The 22,583-nt window shown below is 44.4% G+C and overlaps 1 protein-coding gene across 8 annotated transcripts in view; it reads left to right on the top strand.

The window, feature by feature from the left end:
• MBNL3 (muscleblind like splicing regulator 3) overlaps window positions 1–22,191 on the top strand; it is a 91,657-nt gene extending 69,466 nt beyond the window's left edge. For 6 of the 8 annotated variants that reach the window (XM_062006947.1, XM_062006939.1, XM_062006942.1 and 3 more), the window contains 3 exons: window positions 6,031–6,181; window positions 10,550–10,644; window positions 12,155–12,226. In XM_062006947.1, coding sequence (XP_061862931.1) covers window positions 6,031–6,181; window positions 10,550–10,644; window positions 12,155–12,211 — 303 coding nt within the window. In that variant the 3' untranslated portion in view covers window positions 12,212–12,226. Of the gene's footprint in view, window positions 1–6,030; window positions 6,182–10,549; window positions 10,645–12,154; window positions 12,227–14,570 lie in introns of those variants that run through there. The other 2 variants (XM_062006944.1, XM_062006945.1) reach the window with 2 other exon arrangements.
• The last annotated feature ends 392 nt before the right edge of the window (window positions 22,192–22,583 follow it).

Raw genomic sequence — 22,583 nt, 5'->3', positions numbered from 1 at the left:
GTGCATGTTTTATTCATGCTGCTGGCTTCTCTTAAAAATGTAATTAACCTTATTTGTATGCTGCTAACTAGAACCTTTAAAATATTTATTGATGGCTTGTTGCATCATCCCTGCTACCAAAACAGCTTACATTATTCATTGACTTTTCAAGGTTTGATGCATTTGCTGTACCTGTTGAGGAATAAGACTTTAATAAAGGGAAGAATGGTGCCCAGTTTTCTTGGATCAAAAAACATACGCCAGACAAATGAGTGTACCTTCTAAAATAGATTTGGAATGACTTCAAATCTAAATTCAGAAGATATTTCTGAGGAACCCAATCCTGCAGTGACTCGACTTGCACAAGTAGTAGCTTTTACTCACTCCTGCTTGGCTGAAGTCAGTGCAGCACAGTCAGATGAACTGTGTCAGGCTTGGTCCCCAGTTCAGGATGGCACTTGGCATGTGCTTGCACATTCATTCCTGCCATTGTCCTTGCCACCAGCACTCTCTCTGGCCTCTGCCTGATGTGTAGCTGCAGAATCAGAGCTGAAGCCCAGTGCAAGGCCATTGGCAGGTGCTAGTCCCGCACCCACTGTGCCAGCCACAGCAAAGATGCTCCAAAGCACATGTCCCATGATGACATTACTTTTAAAACATACTGAGGCACTTAGGAGCGAGGGCAGGTCACCACCCAGCCACCCCACGTTGTGCATGCCTTGTCTCTTTAATATATTGTATAATGCATTCATACTTTATTTTTTGTCTCTTCGCCTCCCCAAAAATGTTGCTCTCTCTTGACACACCTCTGCTTGCTGTTTTTGTTACTGTGCTTGACCCCCCTTCCCCGGCCCATTGCCATCATGTGCTCGCTGCCTGCTAATTAAGACTCAGCCAGCTGTCAGATCACTGAAGCGACCGCTCGAGGCAACCTTTGACCTGGTACTTGGACCTTTCACCTTCTCGCTTTGCACGTAACCATCTTAGTCTGCATGAAAGCCTTTCGCCCTTGGTCTGTGGTTGGTAGTGCCTGGGGAGACTGCCCATCCCAGACAGAAATGTTGCAGTGTGCATTCAGACATGCCAATCCTGTGCCCCACAAGCCATCCAGAAACCAGCTGAGCTTTGCCTCCTGAAGCCTGGATGTGTTTTGGAGGCAGTGAATCATCTTGGAGGGAGGCAGGTCTGAATTTTGATGGGTTTTTCCAAGCAGCAGCATCTTTAGAGTCGCAAGCTGCAGTGTTTCAGGGAGAATTTACCTTGTTAGGTCTGCAGTGTGCTGGATGTAGCAGAGGACAGGGTGGTGCAGGACACATCTGGCAGCTTTTTCTGGCATGCCCAACAGCACAGCCTTGCCTGGTAGGGTCATGCTGGTACTGCCAGGCAGAAGGGTGTTCTGTGCAATGGGTACAACTCAAACTTTGGAGAGAGAGAGAGAGAGAGAGAGACCATAGCAACACCCTCAGAGGTCCATGCTGAGAACTGAAACAGATGCAGTGCAGGACTTTGATGATGTATTCAGTAAGCTGAGGAGATGGCTGCTGCTCCAGCTGCTCTGGCTCTTCACCCTATACCCCAATGTGAGATAGTGTCAGCAAAGGACCTTGTTCTGGGTGTCCTTTGCTTTGGTCTCAGGCACAGGATGTTATCTGGGCTTCTGTCTGCAAGCTATCTTCATATAAACTACTTTTGATTATTTTCTGAGTCTCAAATAGGTTCTACCTGTTTTCATGATGTTCATAATGAGGCAAAAGCCATCTTCCCAGTCTGCTGCCTGTCCTAGCATCCTATTCACCTCAAATAACAAGGCATCCAGTACATCTTAATAAAACCACACCTCCTGTTTCCCAGCTATAGGGGGAAGGGGAAGAATGGACACAGAGGAGGCCTGAAACCAACTTGGTGTTGCTTCTTGTTCCCAGACTTAAGAAGCAGAAGCTGATCCACTCTCTTACCCTCTGAAGACTTAGGTTTGGGGTTTTTTTAAGTAGTTAAGAGGCTTGTTTTAGGCAGCAGCTGTAGGAGACCTTGGTAGGGACCAGTAGTCATGGAATTACAATGTAAATGCCATGAGAGCCTCTCGCTCCTCACTGCTCATGGCTGGCACAGACAGCCCCAAAGCCAGCACAGACAGTGACCTGCACAGTGCCTCATTGCCCTCTCCAAGAGCTGCCTCTCTGAGGAGACGCAATTTGGCAGAGAATGGAAAGCCTTTTAACTCCCTTGCTCTTCTGACCATCCCCACTGAACAGAACCTGATCATATAAGTTACATTTAAAATAGTCTTCGGGCTCTGAAACATCTGAAGGTTTACATTTGCATTGTTGCAGTATGTCACCTCCTCTGAACCCTTTGGGAAGGCTGTGCAGAGAAGGATTCACAGTAGTGATAAGAACATGTATAATCATCAGGGGACACGCCTCAGGGTGCTTCTGCTGCTTGCCAGAGATCAGACACTACCTCTGCCCTCTCCCAGATCACGTATTTCGTGCCTTGGACTGAAGAAGCAAGCCAGATGCACACCCAGCCCCTCTTTGCTAAGTGCAAAGGAGTGAAAGTGTGATCTGCTCCCAGGAGATAGCCATCTGAGGGGAACTTTGACAGTGCAATTAGGCTGTTTGTTGCAAAGATTTAATCCAGTTCTTGTCTTGCAGAGAGTAACAAGAGAGGGTTGTTAACCAGCACGTGGGAAATTTTGACTTGGGCATGCAGTGTGCTTTTATCTGTCAGTCATGCTGAAAGATTGCTTGCCATGCCATGCAGGCAAGTGGCACAAACCTCTTTGTTCAGGTGTTCATGTTCTAGAAGGAATGTGGCTTTCCCAGCCCAAAAATGGGAAGCTGTGTGGTATTTTCAGAGTGGTAATCATTAATTAGGACCAGTGCAGACTACCACATGGATGCTGAACTGAATTAACCCTTTCACCAGTGCACACAAACATAGGTAAAAAATGAGAAGTCAGGAGAAGCTACTGTCAAAGGCCACTGCTACATCTGTGATGATGAGAGGTTGTCCACAGGGAAATCACAAGCAGCAGGATGAGGTAAACTCACCAAGTTCTTTGCTGTGATGGTTTAGTCTATTTTCTGTCCTGTAGCAGGGAGGCGTTTGCTACAGATTTGGTAGTCAAAATGTGGTGAAGAGTCTCCCATTGCCTTTTGCAGGTGCTGCAGGACCAGGACACGATGCAAGACAGAAATGTCGTGTCCTTACGAGCTTTTGTAATTCCTGCAGGTCCTGAGACAAAAAATGAGATACAAGTATTTGTTCCTGTGTCCCTGCCAGGTCCCCGTGCAGGAGCTGTATTGGCCCAACTTCCTCACATGCAATTTTAGACACCTCTCCTGGGCATTTGTAGTTGGAGCTTTCAGTGAGTGTGCTTCTGGCTTGGGCCTCTTGCCTTTAACAAAAGGGCTGGAGAAGTGGTGAAGCCAGATCTTCCTGTCCCCTTGGGGCCCCCTGCACCTTAATGTCTAAAATAAAGTCAGGTGGCAACAGGAGGAGCATCCTCAGGGCATGCTTTTGTACGAATGCTCCCCAGCTGCTGGCACAGGACACGGGACCAGCAGGCTGTGACAAACCAGTGTGTTTGTTTCTTTAGAAGACTCTGGAAGTGCTGCATTTATGTGGGCTTCTCTATCCACTTGCTGTTCAGGCGTTTCCCAAAAGTGCTGTTGAGAGAGCAGCAGTGGGATTGCTGTAGCTCCCAAGGGGCTGTAGCAGGGTAGGAGGAAGGGTGATGTTAGAGAGACAATGGGGTAGTACATTGGGCCTGTTGGTGTTTGTGTGCTCCTTCTGACTGCAGCGCTGGGCTCAGGAATTGTCCTGTGAAGAACCAGGACATTCCAGCGAGGTCTCAAAGTGTTTAGTGTTCTGATTTTGGCACTGCCATTACAGGATAATGGGCTTCTGGGGTGGTGACAGCCTTTGACCAAGGAGCAAGGAGTCAAAAGTCCATTATGTGCATGACACAGTTGCTTTGCCATAATTAGTAATTTTTTTTCTGAGGCAGATTTTGGAAGCATGGGAAAAGGAGTGTTTAGCAATCAGGCACAGCAAGGAGTGTGAATTTAGGCAGCAAGACTTCCAGTTGCTGTAAATCTGTAAAACACTTCTGATGTACATGGAGCTACTCCAGCCTCTGCAAGCTGCAGATGTTCCATGCCTGAAGGAACATTCATGTAGCCAACATTAAACAGATGAGATGTAGATACAGTCAGATTTAACATAGATATCGATGAGGGCTTACCTAGAAATGGAAGCTCTTAGATCTTCACCCAAAAGACCTCATCCTAAAATACAGATTTTAAGCACAAGATTTTGGCATCTCTTTGAGGATGTTGTGTTTGACTGGTGTCTTTTCGTACTAGCCAGAAGAAATCTGGAAAGATTTAAGTCCTAATGCTGGTACTGGATGCCTGCTAGCGTTAGCAAAGGATGTGTGCATGTCTGAGGGCAGTTTTGCAAATGCAATTTCATCTCCTAATTTTCTTTTTTTTAATATTAAAACCACCCAAAAGCCACCATGTGGACAGAGGTAGGATGGAGTAATGTTTTTTGCCTGAAAGTATCTTGCTTAACATTTCTCAGATGAGCAGTCTCCTGTAGCAAATTGAAGTGAAACCTATTTCTAGATGGTGACAAAACTGTTGCAAGCTTTCGCTCATAGTCTGTTGTGTGTTGATCTTCATAATGCTTTAAAATCTCTTGTGTCGTTTCTTCTGAGTACTGCGTGCTTATAGCATTAACCCTTCGCTAGCTGAACCGCCTCCATGACCTATCTTTCACTGTCACCTATTAAAAAAAGCAAAAATAGGAGTGATAACCCTATTTTTCAGCCATTGATTTGCTACATGATGTAGACTAACAAGTAGTCAGAAATGACCTAATTCTGCATGACTTCCACGTGCGTAAATCTCATTGACGTCAGTGGGAGCGTTATGTGCAAAAGGACTGCAGGGCATAATTAAAAAGGACCCTTTTCTATCACAATGTGGAGAAAAAAAAAGATGTGGTTTCTACTTGGGTACAATGAAAAGCTGTAAATCGTTAGAAACATTCCTGTCTCCTAAGAACCTGACATACTACTTTTGCTGTTGAGACATGCTTGGGTGAATGATGAGTAACTCGCTGAGAAAAGTTCCTGAGTTGGGTTAATGCTTTTTACCAAGTCTGATCACGAAACAGGTTTGACGGGCTGGAAGAAGCTCGGTGGTGTGATTAGAGCCAAAAAGAGGGGATTTGCCTGATAGCAAGGCCCACCCAAATCGTGTTCAAGCACCCGGTTTGTCAATGGCTTTTTCCACTGTCAGTAACGAGCACACAGTATTTAACTGCTGGAGGCCACCTTCTAGAAACTGGGAACAAGTCCAAATCATGCCGCTGCTGTGAGCAGTGGAGAATCAGGCCCGTTCCTGACCACGTTGCTCAGCCTCTCTACTAACAAGTGGAAATGCATTTTACTACGAGTGTAACGTTCCATGTTTAACTGGCAACAGCTACTGCTTCACCACCTGGACACATGGGTCTGCCGCACACAAGTGTGCACACTTCCACACATGCACACCTACATGTAGGAACAGGGTTGTTTTCCCCTTTTTTTCCCATGGCATTTGTTGCTTATGTTAATCTTCTGGGGTTTTACATCGTCATCTACAGTATTTCTCTTACCTGGTATTGTTTTTTTTAAGTGCTTGTTGCCTGCAACTGCTCTTTGTAGTATCCTGTCGGTGATCACCTCTCCCCTTCCTTCTCCTCATGCTGGTTTTTTCCTCTGTGGCTGAGTCAGTCCTGCTGGAAAGCTGCCTTAGCATCCCTCCTCTTTCTGGACTCTGCCCCTTCTCCTGGTACATTTACTAACTGCTTACCTAGTGAAATTGTGGTTTCACTTACTACTTCTACTGTGATATAGCTGCTTTTCCCTTGTCTCACAAAGTTGATACAATTGCAGGTGATTTGCAGCCAAGACCCCTTATTATTTATTGCATGCTTGACCTGCATCTGGGCCCCTTTTTTTACTCCACTTGTTTCTAATGACTCCCTTATCCACAGGCCCTGCCGCCTGGTGCGCTTCAACCTTTACCAAAGAGGCCAGCACTTGAAAAAAACAATGGTGCCACCACAGTCTTTAACCCGAGCGTTTTCCACTACCAACAGGCTCTAGCCAACATGCAGTTGCAACAGCCTACGTTCATCCCCACAGGTAAGTGTCTGCTTGCCTTCCCCAGCGTCGTAGTTGTCTTTATGACCTAGGCTTTGAGCTAATGAGCAGATGCGTAGGAGCCCGTAGCAAAAGAGTGTCAGTGTGTAGATTCCTGTTAAAAAGGGATGAAAAGTTAATGTTTGTTGTTTGACTGGGGTTTTTTCCTTCACCTACTACAATTCAGAGCTTTTCATTTGTGAAGATCCCTTCTTTAGCCTTTTTTGTTTGGTTTGGGTCTTTTATTTATTTAAGCGGTCAAACTAAGAAAAATGTCTGCATGTTTCTTTAATTCACACTTTTCTGTTTCTCCTCCTTATGGTTCAAATGGTTAATCCCAAATTAATTCTTTGACTCTTGCGTAGCTTTCTTACAGACTCATGTTAAAATGTCCAGTGGAGCTCTGTGCTTGCTCACTTGAAGCTGCAGGTATCTTTCTGAGCCTCCGTCTCAGTGACCTACATATTCCAGCAGCTGTGATTTTTACAGAGGGAACAGTTTGTCTTTAGTAAATACAAATTACATAATCCTCTTTAAAGGCATATATGTCCCTCTTGCTTGTCTTTTGACCAGTATCGTATCCTAAGCTTTTTAAAAGCAATTTATCTCCCAGCTTTTATTTTACCTTTAAGGTCTTAGAGTAAAATTGAAAGGTGCAGTTCAGTAATTCATACAGGACTCAAGATAATGATACAGCAGATGTGGCTACTGACTAGCCAATTAACCTCTATTCACTGCAGCCAAATGAAAAAACCTGTGTAGAGAAGTACATATTATAAGTGGGTGAATTAGGAATATTCCAGAGGTGATAGCTTGTTTTTTTTGCATCACTGTTATCGTTGCAGAACATTATAAGAAAATGAATGCCCAATGTTTTTAATGTTTAATGCTGCATTCACTTACCAGATGGTATCTACAAAAATGCACAAAGTGTTTCTCTGGGCTGGCTTCTCAAGGTGAACATGCAGTGGGTCTGGACCTTGGCCTTGCCATCCCTGGGGGCTGGGGGAAAAGCTTCAGAGAGAGTCTGGGCCCAGGCTCTCTCAGGTGTGAGCATGGGTACAGAAAGCTGGGACCTAAACCCTGTGTTTGTGTGTCCTTTCTGTTAGCAGAGCATTTTGGAGGCACTAAAACTCAGTAGCTGCCACTTCCAGGGAAGTGGAGGCTTGTACAGAGAGATGGAGGGAGCAGTAGCTTCCTCCCTTGTGCTTCGTAAAGTGCTCTTGCAGGGGATGGGCTGAGCTGACCCTGCTGCAAGTCCATTAGGTGCCAAGTGAAATACTTCTTCAGGAAACACTGACACCCTTGAGGATGCCAAGTCCCTCAGCTGGCTGCGTGCTGCTCTGCCGCCAGGTCGCGGTTGCCAAAGTTGACACAAGGACGTGCATTTCTGATGTGAGCACTATGAAGGAGCCTTCACCCAGCACTCCGGCCGTGCGGCCGTGCCCTGGCTCATGGCAATGAAATTACACGCAGGGCTGATGCGTAACAGGTCTGTTTGCTGGCATCTGCCCTCATCTGAGAGCATTAATGCTGGGCAGAACAGCAAATTTCCAGTCAGGGGATGGGCCTCTGGTGAATTTACGTTACACATCCCTGTTTCCCTCTGCATCAGACTGCAGGTCTGGTCTCAGCCTTCGCAGCGAAGCGTCACGTAGCGGCTCATGCTGTGGGGAGGGGAAAAGAGCTGTTGCTTGTCTTAGTTTCTCCCGCTCAGTTATTGAGAGATCAGCATCGTGGGTTGCCATGACGGACAGGTATGGGTGTCTGTTGAAAGTGGTATCGTCACTACAGTTGTTTCAAGTCCAGAAAAACATCTGCCTCTTTCAGCTTTAACTAGAGACTTTGAATCCCAGTCCCTGCTTGCAGGAGTAAATTGCTTTTGGAAAGTCAGTTTTAACATGAGTGTGATGTTCCTTTAAGGGCAGCTTGTTTTCTGCTGGCATGATCAGAAAGAAATTGACATATCTGGTACCAAAAAAACCCCAAACAACCCTGATTTCTATGGTAGATCATATAATTTAATACCAGAGTAAAAGATGAAATATATTCTCTGCTACCCAAGAATTCAAGAACTAATTTGGTTTGGTATGATCTCTTAAAACTGAGTTTAAACTATTTAATACCAATATGCAGAATCTGTTTGCATGTGCTAAAATACCAAATGCTGCAAAGAGAATACCTGCTTTTTAGTTAAAGTTATTTCTAACAGTGGAGCTTCACTAATGAAATATCCCTTTTGTTCATCTTTCCACGCTTCAATGCATGGTGTGCAGGGTCAGTTCTGTGCATGACACCCACTGCAAGCGTTGGTAGGTTTTTCTACACAAACTTCTCAACTTTTCCTAATCTGAAAGAGACAGCAAGTTAGTATGCATCAGTGAGAACCTGGGTGGCTGAGTGGTGTGACTGTCTATCTGCTGTCTTCTTTGAGGCTTAAATGGTTGTATCCCTTTTAATTTTTGTGCAGTGCAGTGTTTTGTGTGACTAATCAGAGAATCCAAGGTGATGTGTTCCCACCCCTATTGAGTTCCGCTGCAGAGACACAAATTTGTCACTTAAGTGTCTTTACAACCCATTTAAGTCATCCAACAAAAGGAAGTAGCAATGGGAGGATCCTCTTGGTTTTTTTTGTTTGGTGGTTTTGGGTTTTTTTGTATCAGGCATCAGGTGAATTAGAGTTTGGATTTTCGGTTGTCCTTCTGAGGGCATTTTAGGAAACTGGTTTAATATAAAGGTGCTAAGGAGGAACACGTCTGGGGTCTGACCCCCTGCCGGAATAGGGTGCCACTTGTACAGTGTGAGAAGGAGGGTTTAGACTGTGGCCTGGCTGAAGATTCATCTCTAGTGAAGTGTGAGTTGTGCAGGTCCAAGGGAGCATAGGGAGATACCTTTGCAGGTGCACGTGGGATGCAGTGAGGTGTCAGGACCGAGTATGTGCTTGTTGCTGCTGTAGGAATCCAATATGTTCAGGCTCAGCATCTGGATCTTACTGGGAACCTGTGCGGGTCTTTGAGGGACCTTTGCCTCTGTCTACAGCTGCTAGACACAGCAGGGTGGGTGAAAGCTGGGCTTTCATCCCCCGACCAAGGTTATAAAAGATTACCAGCATGCAGATATGTGCCTGTGTTAGCCATAGGCAGAGAGGTGGGAGCAGGGGCCCTGGGGAGGGTGCAAGGCTTTTGGGAAGCAGGACTGAAAGCTTTGTCGGTAATGGCTAAGCACCACCCTCTCAAACCTCCCCATCCTTACAGCGTGGGGAGGACACACTGCTTGCATGACAGGGAGCTGAGTCCTTCAAACACACCTCTGCCTGTAGGAATCCCCAACCCCCCACGCTCCAATGTGTCATCGTGCTCGGCCCACAGGCACATGTGCTCCCTGATGGGGTGGCCATGTCTGCTGAGCTGGACAGGGAGGCAAGTCTGCTTCCCCACCACATGTCTGTGACGATGGCTGGACCTTCCCAAGGGCTCCTGGACCCCACAGACACCTCCTTGGGTTTGAGGGGTGCCTGTACACTGTGCTCTGCAGGACGCACAGCTTGAGGAGGCTGCTGAGCTCCCTGCTGACGTGCTGCCTTTTCAGATGCTCTTTCTGCAAATTGTAGCTGTTTAGATGCATTTGTGTATATCCCTCCCTTGTCCATCTTCCTCACCCCACAAGAGGGGAGTTTTGCCAAGTACTTAGGGCGGAAAGGAAGCACGCTGAACTTGTATGGAGAGAGCTCGGGCTGCAGCTGCTTTGTTGCCGTGCCTCAGCTCTGTCCTGTCCCCAAACACCCTCCCTGCTAGAGAGAGGCGAGAAAACCCGGTGAAAGGGCTGCGGCAGCCGCTGCAAAGTGCATCATGTACCTCTGGTTGCTGTCAGGGACGGGGTGGGGAGGGAAGGGGACAAGCTTTCTCAGGCGGGTGGGAGGGTGCGCTTGCCAAAGTGTCCCCACCCAAAGGAACGTGCACTGGCTGTGTCTAACTCCCCACGGGTGCGAGCTGACGTGGGCTTTTGCTAGCACACCCACCCTCTCGCCCCTTTGGAAATTTGGCCCTCGGAGTCTAATACATCATTGTTCTGCTTATAAATGTACTAAGTGTTGAGAATGTTTTGGTTTTTTCCTTAATTATAATTGTAATTGGCTTTTCCCCTTCTCTCTTATTTTTTTTCCCAACGCTGTCTTGCTTTGCACTGTGATTGCATGCTGCGCCCCGATGTGTCCTTCATGACGATGTCACATGGCTTGTTGCTGTGATTCCTGCCACGCCCCCAAATCCACCACATGTTGCCATGGTTACATTAAAACAAAACAAAACAAATATATATATATATATACGCTCCACCCTCCCGTATGTCGCTTCCATGGTTCCCTTCCGAAAGTGCCCATGATGCACGGTGCTACGCCCACCACTGTGTCTGCAGCAACAACTCCTGCCACCAGCGTCCCCTTCGCTGCAACAGCTACCGCCAATCAGGTTTGGCCCTTTCAATGGCTTTCTTTGACGTGTTCAGATGGAGAGGACCGGGCGAGGGCCGGATCCTGCGCAGGGCCGAGCAGCTTCCCGCCCCACTCGGCTCAGCGCAGGCCCCGGGAGCGCAGAGGCAGCGTGTATGTGTGTGTGCGTGTGTGTGAGTGCATGTGCGTGTGTGTGAGTGCGTGTGTGTGAGTGCATGTGCGTGTGTGTGCTGGGGGTCGGTGAGGGGGCCCTGGTGCTGGTCCTGCCGTGTGCAGGATGGGCGACGAGCCTGGCCGGAGTGTAGGGATGGGCGATGGGCAGGGCTGCAGGTGCTGCTCCCAAAACAAGGTACTTCCTGGGGCCTGAGTAACTGGGCTGGGAAACTCCCAGCCCTGCAGGACCCGCAGCACTTCTGCTTTCAGTCTGAAGCAGAAATACCACCTGGAGCATCCTTTGCCGTGGTATTTTGGCATGTCCTCTCCTGGCTGGAAAGTGGAAGTGATAACACAAAGTGGCCTCCCTCCACTGCAAGATTGGACTCTTAAAAACAACCAAAAGAAACCCAACCCCAAAACAACCAAAACCCAAAAAAATCAGGGGCGAGGCCTTGAAGTCTGAATCTCGTTTACACCAGTAACGTCACCCATCCCTACAGAAATTACTCTGGATGTGCAGTACGTGCCATTGTAGCACTGCCATAAGTGTACAGGATTTCATGCATGTCTGCCGAGCCATATTTCTCTCCAAAACTTTCCTCTGAAGATACCAAGTTGTGATGGCTGCTTCCTCACCAGTCCTGAACTGTATATGCACAACCTGTCCTAGTGATGCTTCCTGATAATTTGGTGTGCCACAACTTTTCCCAATTAGACCAGAGACATTCCAAACGCTTTTTTTGTTTTTCCCCCAGTACTAATTGTAGCGTTTTTATTTGCCATGCTGTCAGGTTTAGAGCTATTGCAAGGAAAACGGGTTGTCACTTTGTTCTGTGGGATGTACTAGCCATGCCGAATGTCAGCAGTATCTCTGGGGACATCTTCTAGTCTTTTGCTGGTGCAAGGTCACGGGGCTTTCAGTAGAAGTTTAGCCTGCATAAGTCCTAGGCTTAGTTTTAGTCCTAGTTTTACTGCTCTCAGTAGGGTTTGATAGTCTTTCTGTGCTTTGTTGTTATTCTCAGGTAGAGCAGGTCTTACTTGTATTGGTCATGAGAAGAGAGCAGAAATTCCTGTGCAGCGTTGCTCTGTGGCTGTATGAGTCCTGTTTCAGCCAGATAGTTTCAGGGCATTTCTGTCTTACTTGTAGTCTATGGAGTTAAAATCCAAGTACAATTGACATGTACTCCAATGGGCATCAGTACTGATGCAGCTACCTTGTACTTAATGTGTGGCAAAATAAAGACATCTTGGGATGTTGATCCTGTTCTGTAAGACACTGATGTACTTACTAACCTGATGCTGAAGAAAGTATGAGCAGCCTGATCTCAAAGCAATGTTTTAATGTGTTGTGTTCTTTGTTTTCTTTGCTGTAGATATCCCAGTTATCAGTAGATGAACTGAGTAGCAGCATGTTTGTTTCACAGATGTAGAAGTTCCCGATAGAACAGTAAGTTTCTTTTCAGCATCTCTCTTTACGCTGGATTGCTTTATACAGGGGCATTGTGTCTCTCAAAAGGAGGGCTGGCTCGGGCAGGGGACTGGGCTCACAGGACCCCAGTGGCTTCATACTCTGCCTACCCAACAGAAATTCAGCAGATACGGACCAGCCCTGTGGTTTACAACAAGCAGTGTTTCCACCTGTCTAAAATACCTGTTTTGTGGTGTTGGCAGCCTCCCTTCTTTCCTCCCCCTGAGTCTGATGGCTGTGTTTACAGGTTACTTATGCTCTGCAGGGCTCCCAACTGCCTGCAGATGCCTCAGGGATTTGCACTATTGATGGCAAAGACTGCACTCTGGCAATGAGTCAGCTGAAAAGGTGTAACTTCTCTTTACTGTTGGTGGCATGTTTCCTTTCCTGGGGTAAGCAGGATTGGGTCATCGTCAGCTGCTGTGTATTTGCAAGGTTGGCTTGGTCTGAGCAGAGATCTACTGTTCAGCTGTGGTGGGGGGACTTGTTCACAGTGGGTTTCTTCAGAGGTCCTTTGATGTGTTTAAGACCAGGATAAGTGCCACAAGAAACACCTTTCACCCTATCTGCAGATCTTCCTGTAGGCTTCCCTAGGCTGTTAGGTTTCTCTGAATAGGAATGACAGAGGAGTTTGTCCTTTTCTTTGACTTACAGAGTATTATTTCACAGCCGTAGCAGCAGTGTCATTTTTCCATTGCTTTTCTTTGTGAGTGTTAGCTGATGTTCCTGAGAGAAAATCCCTTGAGGGTTTCAGCTCACCACTGTACTTTTTCACCCCAAGAGGGTAAAGAGCAGTTCAGCCAATTCAACAGGAGGTCACCAGATTTTCCCAATGCAGGACATTCAGTATACACAGATATGCAACCCATTTCTTCCTTAGGTCACATATTGTGTATTATGGCTGGAAATTAATTTAGCAAGCAATTTTGTAATGATACCTTTGCAATCAACAGAAGTTGGTCATCTTGGTGGCAGCCTTTTTTCTGCTGAGTTTATGTACAAATAACTCACTAACCATGGCCATGGTTCCCTGCTCATGTAGGGATGAACACCAAGCAGTGCCCACTAGTGAAAATGCTCTGCATTACACAGTGTCCTGCCCTCCCAAACAGGCAGGACACCTAATGTGTCCATAACATACAACAGCATTCCCATTACATACCAAACAGCCTATGCCACCAAGAGAGAAGAAGGTAATTTGCTTTGGAAGAGCTTCATTCTTGAACTCTGTGAATTTGATGGGATTTCTTGGGGATCAGGCTTCTGGGCATGCAGAGGGTCTGGGTCAGACAAGGAGCCTGTTCTCCACGAGGGCAGTGTGAGCGTGTGCGTGATCCGCTGATCTGCCAGAAGCACTTGTCTTCTTAACACCTCACAGCAGAGGGACATAAACCACCTCTGGAGGCTGGAAGAAAAAGGCTGTGTCCCCCAGCATCCCCCATGTTCACAAATTCCCCAGTGACCATTTGTCACGCAGCAGGATGTATGTGTGGATCCCATTCCTGGGTTGTTAACCCCCCACCATGTTCACACATAAAGACAAGCAAGTCTCTTGAGGACACGTGGTTTCATGCTACCACTCAAGCATGAGAAATTGTGCATGTACTCAAGTGTTCTGCCTCACAGGGTCCTTGGCCCTCTGCAGTGCTGAAGGGCAATTCCCAAAGCTGCCCTGAGTGGAAGCTGGGTAATGAAACACTTGCTGCTCTGGCAGATGTTTTCCTTTTCCTTCATGGTTGACGAGGTTCTGATGGCCAGGCTGGCTAACAGGAGACAAGTATTGAGTCCTTCAGGAAAGGATTTTCTTTACTACACTTGCTCCCAGAAGAAGGTCCTCTGGACGTGGGGTCTCTGTGTCTGTGTTCTGTCTCTGGGCTCGATTCGTGTTTGGCTTACAGCTCCTTAGGATCAGATTTTAATGTGACTATCTGTGGCTCTCTGAAGGAAACAGGAGCTAACAGCAGTCAGGAATTCCTTTGTCTCTACTGAGTCACTCTACCTGCCATCCTGACCAAAAATAAGATGGTTATTGGCACACCCCCCTTGTTCACTAATTGTCTTGTCAGTGTGTGTGAAGCGCACTGGAAATGGAAAGCTCCAAGTGCAGATTAAAGAGGATGCCAAGTGTGTTATTAGCAATTTCACCCCAAGTCAGAAAATTACGGGAATAAAATGTTTTGAACATACTAATGGCAACCTCTTGGGCAAGGCAGTGAGGACATGAATGTATCTTATTAGAATGACTTCAATTAAAATATAGATGTATCTCTCTCTAACTCCTTGATCTTTTCTTTGTTGTTGTTTTTTTCTTTCACCTGCAGCAGACCATGTTGAAATTCTGAACAGTAAAATTGTGGAGCACCAGGACTTCTTGGTGGAAGCTGCGCATGGCCTTTCTGTATATATCCCCTCTTCCCTCTATCATTCTCTACCACCTCTACAGTAAGCCTGTTGCAGCCTACATGTTAACCAAAAACTGATCAATGGGAATGTCAAAAAAAAACAAAAAAAAAAGAAAGAAAAAGAAAAAAAAAAGCACTATAGAAACAATTAACAAACAGCGCTCTGTTATATGAGATATACAAGTAGAAAATTATAATAGACTTTTATAACACATTACTTTAACACACTTAATCATTTTATGACTACCATCCTGATAAGTGCATCTGCACAGCGGACTGTTGGTTTACTGTATACTATCGATGGATAAATGTTTGTCTTGTTTTTAAAGTGTTATCTTACTGTTTTTGTTTACATCATAGTCTATTGATTTGTTTTAAAGTGTACATCATTATCAAGTATACTCAATACCATTTTTTCATTATTGTTATGTCTTAAGTTTTCATATACTGTAGGTTTTATGGGTTTTTGTTTGTTTTTTACTAAAAATGTTATTGTGGGAAACAGGAATTATGTGCTTGAAAAACACGACACAGGAATGTTCTGCCCTTTGCTGGATTTTGCTGTGAATGTCAGCTCAAGTTGCTTGTGTTAAACGCTCCTTTATCGTTTAAAATTTGCCTTCAGATAGAGCCTCCAAATTTTTACTACAAGCGATATGAAAGGGCAGCTGTCATTTTAGTCTAGTTCAGGATATTTCTTTCAATACAGTGAGAAACTATTGTTAAAAAAAAAACCCAAACCACAACCTCCCAGGCTCAGTCAGGGGACAGGACAGATTTGCTCAGACGCTGGTCAACATCAAGGAGTTTCTGCAGTTCTGTTGTCCATTGAAGTGCATTCTCAGCTGCCAATGGCGCACAATCTCTCTTGCTGTTCTCATGGTGCAGTCAAAACAAGAACAACAAAAAATAGATGGTGAAGTGAGACAGCTTCAGCTGGGCAAAGACTCATTGCATTGGAGAGGAGCAGATGGCAGCCGTTAGGTGGAGTGGGGCCAGTAGCTGTGACTTAGCCCCACTGTCAGGGGCTTGTCTCCACTCGGCATGAATCATAGAATCATAGAATGGTAGGGGTTGGAAGGGACCTTTAGAGATCATCTAGTCCAACCCCCGTGCAGAAGCAGGGTCACCTGAAACATTCTGAAGCATGCTGAAACATTCTGACCTGAAGTCTTACGGTGGCTCTTGTCAGCATGCACCTGTTGTTTAATCACCATTTTCCATTAAGTGGGTGATGTTTTTAAATTTCTTTTTTCCCTCTGTGATCTCTGGCCCTTTAAAGCAAACACAGCAGTAACAAAGCAGGAGAAAGCTCAGCATAAGCTTTCTACATTCATCTTAATGGAGCTCCTGTAGGTCACAGGATTTATTTTGGCACCTTCTACTTGATCAAGAGCAATGTTTGTTGCACAACAAGGGCTAGTTTTCAATACCTCCTTTTCATACGCACGAATAAAACGATTTCCAGCCCGTGCACCCTGGACAGCCCAGCCTGTCGTTATGCTGCATTGCTGAACAATCTGGCTGCAGAATGCATTTTGATTGAGGATACAGCCAAATTCATCCCTGTCATATTGCTCTACACTATCATTGGCATTATGGAAGAGATGGATTGGCTGCTGTAAATTCATTAAGTCCATGCAAAAAAGAAAGAGAATTGTTACTGAAACCAAGCAAGTGCGGAGGGGCAGCTCACAGTGGTCCTGTAGGGTGCCAAATTCTGACAACCGGGGTTTTGGTTTTCTTTTCCCAGTTCCTTGGTCTTGGTTAGAGACTTTCCTTACCCCCTCTCCTCCAGTGTGAGCACAGATTGTTTGCTAGATGTGCATCTTCACAGACTACAAGTGATGGAGGGGCGTCTAAGGCACAGCCAGTGCATCCCAGATCAGGCTCTGACCCTCTGCCTGTGGAGACTCATTCATAGCAAGAAGGTTTTTAGCCAGGCTGTTTAAAAGGTCTTGAGCCAGAAGGAATCTCCATTTCAGCAAGATTTGAACCAAACCTTAAGAGGTGGTGTGGGGGAAAATACCCCCAGTCCCTCCTTTGTGACTCCCATGTTTGGATAGTTGTCTGTGTCTGTAGGTGTTCCCCAGCCATCAGTGTTCACAAGCAGCAGTGTTACCTGAAACCGGTGACTCTCCTTTATCTTGGCGACCACATCCCTGTTCTTTTCACCACTGAGTTTCTGTTTCCCAAAACCGTAACATTATTAGTGGAAAAAGTGGATTTGAGTACTTCCTGTTTGAAATTATTTGTGTATCAAAAATGGGTTTTGCACAACCTGTGCCAGTGCCTCAACAAAGAACAGAGCTGATCTTCTTAAGCCAGAAAGGATGCATTCAAGCTTGTATGGCTTTATGAGTTCAAGGAGGTTGGAATTTTTTCAGTGCTAAATGGATTTTTGTATATCTTGACACTTTGATGTAACCTCCTATTTTATTTATCGACTTAAAACATCTGGCATAGATGTGCATAGAATGTAAACCTAGAATACAGCTGTTTTCATGTCACATTTAAAGCACTGAAAAAAAAAAAAAGCATTTAAGGATTATTTTTTATTAAAGAGGTCCAATGAGGGATGTTCAGGGTAGTTATATTAGGTGCCACAACAGTTTTTATATTGCTGGCAAAATTTAGAGTTAATTTGTAAATGAGTTTAAGGAAAGAAAAGCTTGAAGCACTAAACTTCACCAAATTCAAAACAATCTCGGCAAAAATGCCATTTTGAGGTAGCACTATTTAAACTAGTTGTGCAATGACTTGCTCTAATTTTCTTTGTTCAAGAAAGAAAAGAAAAAAAAAAAGAAGTCGCCAGACTATAAATTTCCTAAATAGACTATTACAAAGTCACCGAGCTAGTTAGTGACTCTAAACAAATGTCATAAAAGCATGAATATCATCCTTTATTTGACAAGAGATGTATGTAAGTTTGTTTAAATTGATATAATTTTAGTGACATTTTTATAAGCTTCCCACTTTCCATGAACCTATATTTTTTATTTATCCGAAGTTATTTCTCTGTCCATTTCTCTCAGCCTTATGCAAACAATATGCAAGAAATGCTGAAACTTGGATAAAACGGGTCATGCAGAGGGAAAATGAAAGCTGAGATTGATAATTTTCACGAGAAACAACAAGATTGTTAGTAGTTTCAATAAGAAGTACTACTACTAAACTGTAACATAAGCAGACAATAAAAGAGGGATTTAAAATAAAATGGATTCATAAAACTATTAAGATTATTTTTGTTAAATACAGTGTTTTTAGTAATTTGGAACATGATTTCACAATCAGCCATGTTTTTTAGTTGGGAATTTCTAAGCTGATGATTTTTGACTGTGTATTTTTGCACCGTGTTGTTCTAGAGCCCATTCCCCTCCTTGCCCCGCGCGCACCGGCCCCTTCCCCACCTCTCCCACCCCTTCTCCCTCCCGCCGCGCCCATGGGGATCGCAGCCGGGGCTGGCCGGGCCCGCCGGAGCTGGGTCGCCGCGGTGGAGCCAGGCGGCGCGGGCCCGGCCTCACGCCTTCTCCTGGGCTGGGCTGGCTGGCGGGCAGCTGGGAGAGCAGCTCGAGGATACGCGGGTACGCAGCAACCGAGAAACTGGAGCCCTCGTTTCGTTTATCCCTTGTACATTTCACAGACGTGAAACATTTGAAAACGTGAAATTTATGAGGAAAAAGGCAAATCTAATTTCCCATTCCTGTTGAATGGATTTAGTTTGATATTGACCTGATTTTACCACGTGCCTGTTGAAGGCCTTAGAGTATATACTGTATGTTAAAGACTGTAATAACTTTTAAAAACACAAAAAAACCTGGTTGATAGCCTAATCCAAATGTAAATAGAGCGACACCACATTGTTACTAGGCTACAACGCACTCATTCCTGTCATCTGTTTTTCATTTCTCTACCATTAGTTTCTAAGGTTTTCATTCTTGCTTTTTTTTTTCCGATATCTTTAGTAACGAGTTTAATTTTGAAGGAGAGTTAGAGAAAGTTTTAACATTTTTAATACATGTATTCAACCCATTTAGTTATATTCTAAACCAACACTGAAGCATGGTAAGGTATAGAATACAGTCCATAACTAGTTTGTATAGTTTACAGTTTAAGAACAAAATTAACTTTGTATGTAACTCCTACAATGATAGATTCATTGTTAACTAATTATATTAAGTTGTTGTTGCTATGGCAACAAAACTACAACATGGCTACCTTTGTATACATTATTTGTGAAATTTTCACATGTAAATTAAAAGTGATGTGTAACAGTATGAGCTTGTTAAAGGTACAGTTCGATACTGTCAGATAAAGATATGATTGAATATTTTTAAAATCCCAAAGTCCCATGTGAACGCTGAATTTGTGTCTTTGAGGTCACTTTTTCAGTCAAGAAGTTTACAACACATGGATTTAGAGTCAGGTTTTATAGCTTGTAGAAATTGTTGTGTGGCAAGGGTTATTCCACAGTATTTTCGCTTCGGAAACACGACAGCCTGTCTTTACGACGTAGCGACCGGTCTTGCTTTCATTTCACGCTCATCCACGCGGCGGGAATTCACAATTAACCCCTTTCAGTACTGTAGCTCTGCCTGCAATTTTCTCCAGAAATTGAGCACTCAACGCAATTACGTTCCGATCAGGGCTAAATAAGCATATAACTATTTTAATACTAATTTATATTAGCAAAAACTGTACATAAGGAAAAAACAAACAAACAATAAAATATTGTGGAATGACCCCGTAACAGTGTTGAAGATACAAATATGCTGCAGTTAAACTGATTCAGTTAGTGTACGAATGTGTGAGACACACCTTTTTTGCACTTATGTACATAGTCCACGAAAGAAATCCTTGGAACTTATTTTGAATATAAAAAGTCTGTAATAATACAGGAAAAGTTTGTAAAAGAGATAGGTATTACTAAGGCTTTGAAAAGGAGGAGTTTTTTGCTATAAAACTTATCTGAAAGCATGATGTTGCTTTGCTGTTGTAAAAGCTTTGTAGTTTGCCATAGCTTATTATACAGCAGACTGATAACAGGTCAGCTCCAACCTGCAGCACAGAGAAATGGGAAACAGTGCTTAATTAATTCATAAGGTCACTAGCAAAGATTTGAATGATTCTTTTTTTTCCCCCCTTTTTTAATTGACCTACATTTTCAAACCCACCCTAGGTCATGTTTCTGATAGGTTGTGTTCTGAGTGAATCCTTTTAGGACTGTTAGGTCTGTGGCAGCACACACAGGTTTTTCCTGGCACCCAATCCTGTTTCTAGCTGGAAGTGTTTATCTGTTAAAGATGACTGTCGTTGCAGTGAGGGTTTTAAATCCATGAGGGAATCTGAAACGTCACCACTTACCAATTTGGGGTTTTTTAAAGGGTTTTGGCTTTTTTAGCCTTTTGGGGCAAGGTAACAAGATGGAGAGGCCTGATGAGCTGTGGATAGACAGGGGTAGTTTTGGATTATCTTGGGCCAGTTTCCTCCACTTGAGGACAGATGTGCTCAGTCGAGGCAGGACTGCGTGGTGCTGCCAGGGGATGTTGGAGCAGGAAGGTGGAGGCTGAGCGTGGCAGCGTGGTCAGCTGGCTGCTTCTGGCATTGACTTGCTCCCAAAGGAGAGCACAGCATGGTGCCCAGGTTGCTGAGCAGCCTCTTGTTTCCCGTTCCACTGTGCTGGTGGTAGTGCCAGGGCTCCGCAGCACTGGAGGGTTCGGAGAAGCTGAAGTGCCTGTGTTGACCCATTTATTTTTTATTGGAACGAGTCTATTTTTATTTTTTGCAAAACCCAGGCACCAGATTTGCTTCAGAAAAGTCGCTGTTTTTGCTGCGTGGCTGATCCTGACTCATCCTAGAGCAGAACCGGTGAGTGGTGGCAAACAATGTCACCGTCCTCCTTTGCTGCCCATGTCAGGGCTGGGGGCTGAGGTCGCTGCCAAGCATAGGGGCTGCTCTTGGGAGAGAGCACTGCCACTGCCTGGCACCACAGCGTGTGTTTAAGCGGGTGGTTTGCATTGCTGAGGCATCATGCAGTCCCGGTGACTTTAAAACAGGGGAAAATCAGATGTTGCCTCTGTCTGTGGGTGTTGCCATACCCTAGATTTGAATACTCAACAATCATTGTGCTCAACGGCCACTGTGCTGTTACGGCTTCCCTTTGCCACAGTCCATTTCTGGAATCAAGCTCTTTCTCATTTCTAGGCTTATGAGAGAAAAATGCTTTGCACTATGTGAAATGAATCATCGTTGGCCAAACGGCTTCTCGTTGGGGTATGAGCGTGATGGTAACAACACCGCTAAAATCTTTGCTAGTGATCTTTACTGACATCCTCTGTCATCGAAAATAACTCGATATGCCTCTCAAACGAGATACTTAAAACATGCAAAAATAACACAACTATTAAATAAAATGAAGTTATTTTTCCAAACACACAACAGAGAGAATTACCTGACACCGAATTACAAGGTTCCAGTTCTTTATTACTGTACACAGATGCTATTTGATAGTGGTGGAAGCCAAATGATTTTGTTGCCATGGCTTTTGTATCCTAGCAGATGAGGGGATGATAAGACCATTCTTAGGTTGGATTATGGGATTTTTTTTTTTCATTTTCTTTCCAATTAGCTTTGTTTTAATTCTCTTTTTGTTTTAACTCATGAGAATGAACCGAGACTCCCCACGTTATGATGTCACCTGACAACAGATCACTAGTATGGGGTTTTTTTAATAAATAGAGACTTGTATTTTAGGCAATCACTCAAATCAAAGAGAGAATGTTCTCCTAAATTGTCGATTTTTGATTGAAATATATTAAAACAACCGTTGATACTGTACTGTGTAAAGTAGATCTTTGAAGCACATTCTTGTTTTCATAGGCATTTCTGGTAAAACAAGGGAAACGTTAGCTGTCAATTTAATGGTATAGTTTAGACAATATATACAAATGATTACAGTTAGCCCTGTGGAATTGTAAGAAGTCCAACTGTCATCAGATCCAGACAGACGTAGGCTAATGCAATACTTCAGTTCCATAACACAGTAGTTCATTCCCTCAACTGCTACCAACAGGGTGTACGCTTTGAATTTCTTTTTCTTTCTGCCACGTTATATTGCTGTAGTGCTTGTACGTGCTCTAGAGATGTGCATAATGCTACTCATTTTAGTATGTTACTTCTATATTGTTATTGTTTATTTTTTTTATCTTTTAATAAAGTGTATAAAATTCTTGGTTATGTTTTTTTATGGATCCATATCTACACGTTAATAGGAGTTTACTTTAAAAACTTTTTGAGTTCCAGTTTATTAGTCCCGAACTTCAAAGATCCTGATGTAAAAATAATAACTAATGAATCTGATTCAATGTTATATCTAAAGTGTAGAACAACAGAATAAATTTCTTTCCAGAAAATACCTTTGGTATTTGGAATTCTGTAGCCGGTGCCTCCTTTTTCTCGGATGCATTCGGCCTCTCATGTGAAAGTTACTAACACGAGAAAGACATTTGTATTTTAGAGAAATAAAAAGTAAAACTTTCCAGATGCTGCCTTTTGGTTTCTCTCGTGCCTTAGCCCTCCTGAGGCAGACGTGATGTGCTGTGCTTGGTTTGTATTTCCCCATGCTTCCTTTCTGACCCTATCTGTGATGTGATGAGAGAGATCTGAGCTAAGATAGCTGTGAAGAATAAGCTGACCATCGAAAGGCCTGCTGCAGGTTTTGTAGCACAGTGATGTGTGTGTTAATTTTTCTCTTTCAGCAGTTGTGTCAGATCCTGTTTTGAAGGTCCCTGAGCAGTAAGCCAGCAGTAAGCACTCTCTGGCAGTACCTGGAGTCCCCAGCTCTCCTCCACAGGTCCAGCTCCTGCCCAGGTGCTCTGCCCAGCCCCAGGCAGCCCTGGCTGACCTTGGTCTAGACTTCCACAAGGGAAAATT

The sequence above is a fragment of the Colius striatus genome, chromosome 13, assembly GCF_028858725.1.
Source record: "Colius striatus isolate bColStr4 chromosome 13, bColStr4.1.hap1, whole genome shotgun sequence".
In the NCBI taxonomy this organism is placed as follows: domain Eukaryota; kingdom Metazoa; phylum Chordata; class Aves; order Coliiformes; family Coliidae; genus Colius; species Colius striatus.
This window is presented reverse-complemented; position numbering and strand designations above follow the sequence as displayed.